The sequence below is a fragment of the Chrysochloris asiatica genome, unplaced genomic scaffold, assembly GCF_000296735.1.
Source record: "Chrysochloris asiatica unplaced genomic scaffold, ChrAsi1.0 scaffold00211, whole genome shotgun sequence".
Classification (NCBI taxonomy): domain Eukaryota; kingdom Metazoa; phylum Chordata; class Mammalia; order Afrosoricida; family Chrysochloridae; genus Chrysochloris; species Chrysochloris asiatica.
In genome coordinates this window covers 1,500,317-1,508,243 of record NW_006408729.1, presented here as the reverse complement: position 1 = coordinate 1,508,243, position 7,927 = coordinate 1,500,317, and the positions used below count along the sequence as shown (strand labels likewise).

Genomic DNA, 7,927 nt, shown 5'->3' with positions numbered 1-7,927 from the left:
GTCCTGGTATGGTGCTGTGGGCTAATGCGCTGGACTGCAAGATTGGTTTGAACAACAAGGTCGGCAGTTTGAGCTCACCATTTGCTCTTGAGAAACCCAATACAGGGTCACTATGAGTTAGAACTGACACGATGGCATTCAACAAAAACACTAAAGTGCCATCATGTTGCTTCTGACTCATAGTGACCCTGTATAGAGTTCCCCAGGAGTGGCTGATGGGTTTGAACTACCGATATTGTTAGCAATTCAGTGCTTATATATATAAAATGTTGTTGTTCTTAGGTACTGTCAAGTCAGTTCTGACTCATAGTAATCCTATGCACAACAGAATGGAACACTGCCTGGCCTATTGCTGCTGCCACTGTGTCAATCTCTCTGGGAGTCTTCCTTTTTTTCTCTTATCCTCCACTTAACCAAATATGATGTCCTTCTCCAGGGACTGGTCCCTCTGGATAATATGTCTGAAGTATAAGAGATGAACTCTTGTCATCCTGGATTCAAAAGAGTATTCTGGCTGCACTTCTTACAACACAGATTTGCTCATTTTTCTTCCAGTCCCTGGTACTTTAAATATTTTCTCCAATACCATAACCCAAATGCATCAATTATTCTACAGCCTTCCTTATTTCTTGTTCAGCTTTCATATAAATATGGTACTATTGAAAATACCATGGGTTTGATCAGGTGTGCCTTAGTCCTCAAACTGATATCTTTGCTCTTGAATACTTTAAAGAGGTCTTATGCAGCAGATTTGCCTAATGCAATATGTCATTTGATTTCTTCATTGCTGCTTCCATGAGTGTTGATAGTGGATCCAAGCAAAGGGAGCTTTTGACAACTTCAATCTTTTCTCCATTTATCATGATGTTATCTATTGTTCTAGTTGTGAGGATTTTGTTTTCTTTACATTTGTGATATTGTTATTGTTAAATGTTAAGTGTTGTTAATTGGTACTGACTCATAATGATCCTGTAGGTCAGAGAATTTTTTCTATGTTTAACCAGGGAAATATAAATAAAGACTAGCAATGCTATATAATTACTTGCCTATTAGATTGTACACAAAATAACAAACCTTCCAAAACAGAAATAGTAATAAATATCCAGTTGTTGTTGTTGTTAGATGCCATTGAGTTGGTACCGACTCATAATGACCCTATGCATAACAGAATGAAACACTGCCCGATTCTGGGCCAACCTCACAATTGTTGCAACACTTGAGCCCATTGATGCTGCCATTTTGCCAATCCATCTCACTGGGGTTAATTCTCTTTTTCTCTGACCCTCCACCTTACCAAACATGATATCCGTCTCTAGCAACTGGTCCCTCCTGACAATATGTCTGAAGCATGAGAGATGAAGTTTGACCATCCTGGCCTCCAAGGAACACTCTGGTTGCACTTCTTCCAACACAGATCTATCTGTTGGTTCTTTTGACAGCCCGTGGCACTTTCAATATTCTCCTCCAACACCGTAACTCAAATGCATCAATTCTTCTACGGTCTTCCTTATTCACTGTCCAGCCCTCGCATGCATATGAGATTATTGAAAATACCATGGCTTCAGTCAGGTGCACCTTAGTCCTCAAGCTGACATCTTTGGTCTTCAACACTTTAAAAAGGTGTTGTGCAGCAGATTTGCCTAATGCAATACATTGTTTTATTTCTTGACTACTGCTTCCATGAGTGTTGATAGTTGATCCCAGAAGAATGAAGTCCTTGACAACTTCAATCTTTTCTCCGTTGATAAGAATGTTGTTTATTTGTCCAGTGGTGAGGACTTTTGTTTTCTTTGAGATGCAATCCATACTGAAAGCTGTGGCCTTTGATCTTCAGCAGTATTTTAAGTCCTTTCCAATTTCAGCAAGCTAGGTTATATCATCTGCATATTGCAGGTTGTTAACGAGCCTTCCTCCAATCCTGATGCCCCGTTTTTCTTCATATAACCCAGTACTGACGATTATTTAGAAGGTATTAGGCAGTCTTGTACACTTCTGGGATGGGTGCAAATTACTAATATCTTTCTAAGAGATATTTTAGAGTACTAGTATATAGAATCCTGGTGTGGCGCTGTGGGTTAATGCGCCAGACTGCAAAGCCGTTTGAACTGCAAGGTCGGTGGTTCAAGCTCACCAGCCGCTCCTTGGAAACCCTATACAGGGTCTCTATGGGTCGGAACCGACTCGACGGCACTTCACAACAAAGTATATAGGATAAGCACTCGACTTCAAGGTTGGTTTGAATTGCAAGGTTGGTGGTTCAAACTCACCAGCCACTCCTTGGAAACCCTATACAGGGTCTCCATGAGTCGGAACTGACTCGACGGCACAAAAACACAACAACAAAGGATTTTTTTTTAAATTTATTAAATGTTTTTATTTTGGATTGAGTGAAAGTTTACAGGGCACATCATCAGCTTCACATTCAACCATTAATACAGCTTGTTTCATTACATTGATTATTATCCCCTCCATATATCATCAGTTAACAGTGTTTCTCTCTATCCTCTTTAGCTTTTTTTTTGGGGGGGGGTGGAGGTAGGGAGGAATTTGCCTTTTTGGAATTTACAGTCTCGGCTTTTAGGGAAGGTTTTTACATTTGTCTGTGGCTATCCAGGGCTCATATATGAGATTACTAACAAGCATTACTGAATAATCAGATGAGGGACAGTTTGCTATGTCTACTAGGTGGCTAAAGTCTGATCCTCAGAGCCTATGGTTTGGACGGTCAACAACGCTTGGGTCCACAGGGTCTTGACCTCCTGACCGGGTCTGCACGGTCTGCATCAGATTCCCCCTTATTTATTGTTTGTTTAAGGGATGCTGCCTGTCTTAGGCGGTCAGTGCGAATTCCTCTGTCTTACCTGTCATCGAAACTCATTGCAGCATGGCAATGGCTCTGTCTTAGGTTGCCGAGGTTCCACGTGATCCTTACCCGTCTCTGGCCATACATCCAGCATAAACAGCCGCCATCCGAAGAAGGCAGGGAGGGAGGAGATCGGCTGGGGACCCCATAGGCAAGACGTTGCTAGCCCACCACTTGCTCTAAGGTGACCAAGCAGGATCACTATGATGAGGTTCAATCAAGTTCTTAGGGAAAGGATTTTTTTGGCAGTAATCATCAAAATCAAAATTTCTTAACCCAGAAATTTCATTTCTAGAAATTTATCCATCAGTTAGGGAGAACGATGAGGGTTTCTACTCCTATAAAGATTTACAACCTCGGAAACCCTAAAAAGGGTCATTATAAGTCAAAACCAACTTGACGGTACCTAACAATAACAACATCCATTAGTAGCTCATATTCATAAAGACATGCACAGAATTGCTCTTGGCAGAACTATTTGTGATGGTGAAAACAAGGAAAAATCTAAATATCTAGATATAGAAGACTGGTTAGAAGAAATGATTCATTCTGGAAAGGGGATATGCTACTTGGGGATGATAGGGGATAAAAGTTTATATATAGTTTACACTATAGGTGTTCCCTGTGTATTGTTTGAATTTTTATGAGCATACTGAAAATAGTTTAAACTTTTTATTGTTAATTGGGTGAAGGTTTACAGGGAACATCAGTTTTACATTCAACGTCATTGATTGCAATTCCCTCCAGGTAGAATCAATTATCCCATTTCCTCCCTGTGTTTCCTGTTTCCATACTCACTTCTTTCCTAACCCTTCTGTCCTTGTGGAAACGCTGTATTTTTTATGTCAAATGGTTGATTTTTCTAAGCTGTGGATACCTCATTAACGTTATCCCCTCCAGCCCCAATATGCTTATCTACTGCTTGAGCGGCTTATTCATTTCTAGACCTGTAGAGGGCCACAGTCTAGGGTGTTCCACCAGCTCCTATCTGACCAGTAAACCTGGCCTTTTTTTTATGATTTTAAGTTTTGTTCCACATTCTCTTCCCTCTATCCAGAACCATCTAGTGTGATTCTTTTCAGAGCAGTTGATCTTAGTAACCAGGCACCATCTAGTTCTTTTGGTCTCAGGATCATGGAGATTGATGTTTGTATAAAGGTCCACTATTCTACTAGACTAACATCCACATGTCTTTGGTCTTTGATTTTCATCACTCTTCTTTCCTCAAGACAGGAAGAGATTAATAGTTGCACCTTTGATATCGATCATGAACTTTTAACACACCAAAGTAGGTTGTAAAACATTATCTTTGTGGAAAATGTTATGTCAATTGACCAGAGAATATTGTCCTGAACCCACAGCCCCAGAGACCCATTCCCTCAAGGTGTTGGCTTATGTCTAAATTTTCATAACTTTGTCCCTTGTGAGCATACTAAAAATTTAACAAATGAAATAATATAATTAATAAAAGTTGTATAATCATGTTACATAAAATATAAGAAAATTAAAGAAAAAATGGTTGATAAGATAATACAATTTCATTTTGCATTTAAGTGTATTTCCAGGTTCTTTGCTTATACCTCTCATAAACTTGGTTGATTAATATACTTCCTCAAGACATATGAACCTCTGGAGCATCTTCTAAATAGAACACAGAGATTTCCTAACAAACCAACATAGATGTAAAAAATGCAGTTATTTTGTCTCCAAAAGGAAATTAGTGATGTTAAAATATTTACCTTTTCTCTGGACCAATAAATCCCTGTAACAAAAGTCAACACTAGTGTGCACAATCCTCCAGTTCCATGCAAACCAATGCGCTGGCTGCCTAAGACAGCAGAAGTACACGTGATCAAAATAAGGCATGCCCTCTTCCATGGAAGCATTGTCTAGAATTAGATAGACATTTAGAGGTTAATTTGTATTAAATATTGAATATAAGATGTGACCTTATTAGTTTTTATTTTTGACTCTTTAATACCATGTCTCAGAATATTCTATTAGATAATGTCTGAAGTTTTGGCTTTCTTCTTTACCAAATATTTTAACTACTTGCCACAAAGTTACAAAATTTATCATTATTAAACTTCATCTGTGCTACATTTTGGTGCTAATACTTAGTAGAATAGTCTACAAAATTTTATTTTAAATTAAAAGAATAAAAAAATTAATTAAATGGTAAATATAATAAAATTTTAGTAGAATAGTGAAAAAGAGAAAGGCAAGAGACCCATATAATCTATAGCTCCATGTATCATATTCAGCAGACTATTAGAAATACATTTCTGAATAATCATCTGGTCTATAATAATTGTTACAGGGAAATTAGGATGGGAGTTACAGAAATGCAGGAGTAATGGCAAGTCTTATATGGCAGAAAAGTGATAAATATAATAGTGTTGTCTTTGTCAAAAGGATATATGAGCAGATTTAAACCTGACGTGATATGGATAATATTGAACTATTGTTGTTGTTATTAAGTGCCATGGAGTTAGTTCCGACCCACAGTTACCTTTTTTAGGGTTTCCAAAGAGCAGCTGGTGAGCTTGAACCACCGACCTTGCAGTTCAAATGCCTTTGTAATCCACTTTATTAATCCACAGCACCATATATGGGGTGGTAAAGGAGGACTCCTGGTGTGGTGCTGTGGGTAAATGTACAGAACTTCAAAGTCGGTTTGACCTGCAAGGTAGGCGGTTCAAGTTCACCATCTGCTCCTCGGAAACCCTATTTTGGGTTGCTATGGGTCGGAACCAACTAGACAGCACTTAATAATAACAACAAAGGAATCTTGGCAGTGCAAGCACTCACTGCTAACCAAAAGGTTAGTGGCTTGAATCCACCAGCAGCTCCATGGGAAAAAAAGACCTGGTAATTTGCTCCCATAAAGATTTCAGCTTTGGAAATGGTATGGGGCAGTTTTGCTTTGTGCTATATGGTTACTATGAATCAGAATCAACTCTTTGACATACTACAACAACATAGGGGAGAGCTCTGCTAGTGTAGTGGTTATGAATTGGGCTGCTAACTTCATGGTAAGCAGTTCAAAACTACCAGCGGTTCCACAGTTCCAAGGAAGAAAGACGAGGCTTTCTGCTCCTATAAAGATTTACAGCCTCAGAAACCCTATGCAGGACATCTATGAATTGGAACCGACTCCACGGCACACCACCATCATCAAGAAAATAAGCAGAGATAAATGGAAGGTATCTCCTTCAAAGATGTTTGAGGAGAAGTTTTGAGGATAAAAAGATTAGGAATAATTGTCAGGAGTCAGTAGGTAAAGAGGAGGGATGAGGGAGCAGAGCAGAAAGTACACTTTTCTGATATTCTTTAGTTGCCAAATCAGGAAGCAAAGGTTCCAATGTATGACAAAGACTCAGATCAATCACAGCTTTAAATATGAGTTTTAAGCTAAGAGTAGAGGTTACCTTTGGGTATAGAGTTTTTAATATTAAAATTTGTATTCCATGGACATTCCCAAAAGTACTATACTTTTACAAAATATATTAATTTTCTGTTTACCTGGTCTGAACTTGGAAAATACCGAATAAAAAATCCCAAAACAGCTCCTAGCATCACACCAAGAATTACCTCCAACAAAGAAATGAAGATAGTATGCAATATATTACCTGTAAGGGCACAAAATAAGGAAAAGATTTTGCAGAGAACTATTTTTCAAAAACTCTACTCAACAGAAAATCAAATCCAGGTGGTCTATGAAGCAACACAAGCATTTCATAGTACCAATATATGAAACAGACCTTGGATAATCACACATGTGAAAACATACATGGATCTATTTGATAATATATACACTTAACTCATTCAATATATACATAAAATTTAGAAGTACTCATTATATAAATATGCCAGAAAACATATGGTCACCTTACACAGACAATCTAAAATACCAGGTGAGGTAGAAGAATGGACAGAGACTGAGCAGGGAGCCCCTTTAGCCCACAGAATATGACTGGTCAAGAATTTTATGTAAATATCTTCTCTGATGTCACTTTGAGGTTTTATTATGGAATAAAACCATATGACTTAAAAACAAACAGAACAATTTAACAAGATTTATTCTAGGATCAATCCTAGCTATATTCAAGGGTCATTCAATTGAGGTTCCAATATATTTTGTTTATATACATTTGTTGATCATTACAATCGTTAACTAGGAGAACTGGTGATGCAATTGTTATGCACTCTGCTGCTAACCTAAACATTGTGGTTTGAATGTACCCAAAGGCTCTGTAAGAGAAAAACATGGTGTTTGGCTCCCATAAAGACTGTGGTTATTTAGTGTCATGGAGTTGAGTCCCCCGCTTAGTGACCGTGTATAAGGTTTTGGAGGAGTGGCTGGAAGTGAGAAAAATTGACCTTGAAGTTAGCAGTCCAGTGCTTATCCTACAGTGCCAAACTAGAATGTCTCTGTAAAGATTGTTGTTGCTGTTGTTAGCTGCCATCGAGTCGGTACAGACCCATAGAGACCTTATGCACAACAGAACGGAACACTGCAGGGTTCTGGGCCAACCTCACCACTGTTGCCACATTTCAGTTCATTGATGCTGCCACTTGGCCTGTCCATCTTGTTGGGGGTCTTTCTCTTTTTCTCTGACCCTCCATCTTACCAAACATGATATCCTTCAGTGACTGGTCCCTCCTGACAATATGTCCGAAGTATGAGAGATGAAGTTTGGCCGTCTTGGTCTCCAAGAAGCACTCTGCCTGCACTTCTTCCAAAACAGATCTATTGGTTCTTTTGGCAGACCATGGCACTTTCAATATTCTCCTCCAACACCATAACTCAAAGGCATCAATTCTTCTGTGGTCTTCCTTATTTACTGTCCAGCTTTCGTATGCATATGAGGTTATTGAAAATATCATGGTTTGGGTTAGGCACACCTTAGTCCTCAAGCTGACATCTTTGCTCTTCAACACTTTAAAAAGGTCTTGTGCAGCTGATTTGCCTAATGCAATACATCGTTTGATTTCTTGACTGCTGCTTCCATGAGTGTTGATAGTTGATCCAAGAAGAATGAAGTCCTTGACAACTTCAAT

General features: G+C 38.7%; 1 protein-coding gene across 1 annotated transcript in view; it reads right to left on the bottom strand.

Annotated features, from left to right (window-relative positions):
- The window catches only part of SLC9B1 (solute carrier family 9, subfamily B (NHA1, cation proton antiporter 1), member 1), a 121,692-nt gene that overhangs the window by 24,705 nt on the left and 89,060 nt on the right, over window positions 1-7,927 (bottom strand). Inside the window, exons 7-8 of the mRNA XM_006872725.1 lie at window positions 6,389-6,495; window positions 4,603-4,752 (exon numbers count right to left, since the gene is read on the bottom strand). Of these exons, the coding sequence (XP_006872787.1) occupies window positions 4,603-4,752; window positions 6,389-6,495 (257 nt within the window). The remainder of the gene's footprint in view (window positions 1-4,602; window positions 4,753-6,388; window positions 6,496-7,927) is intronic.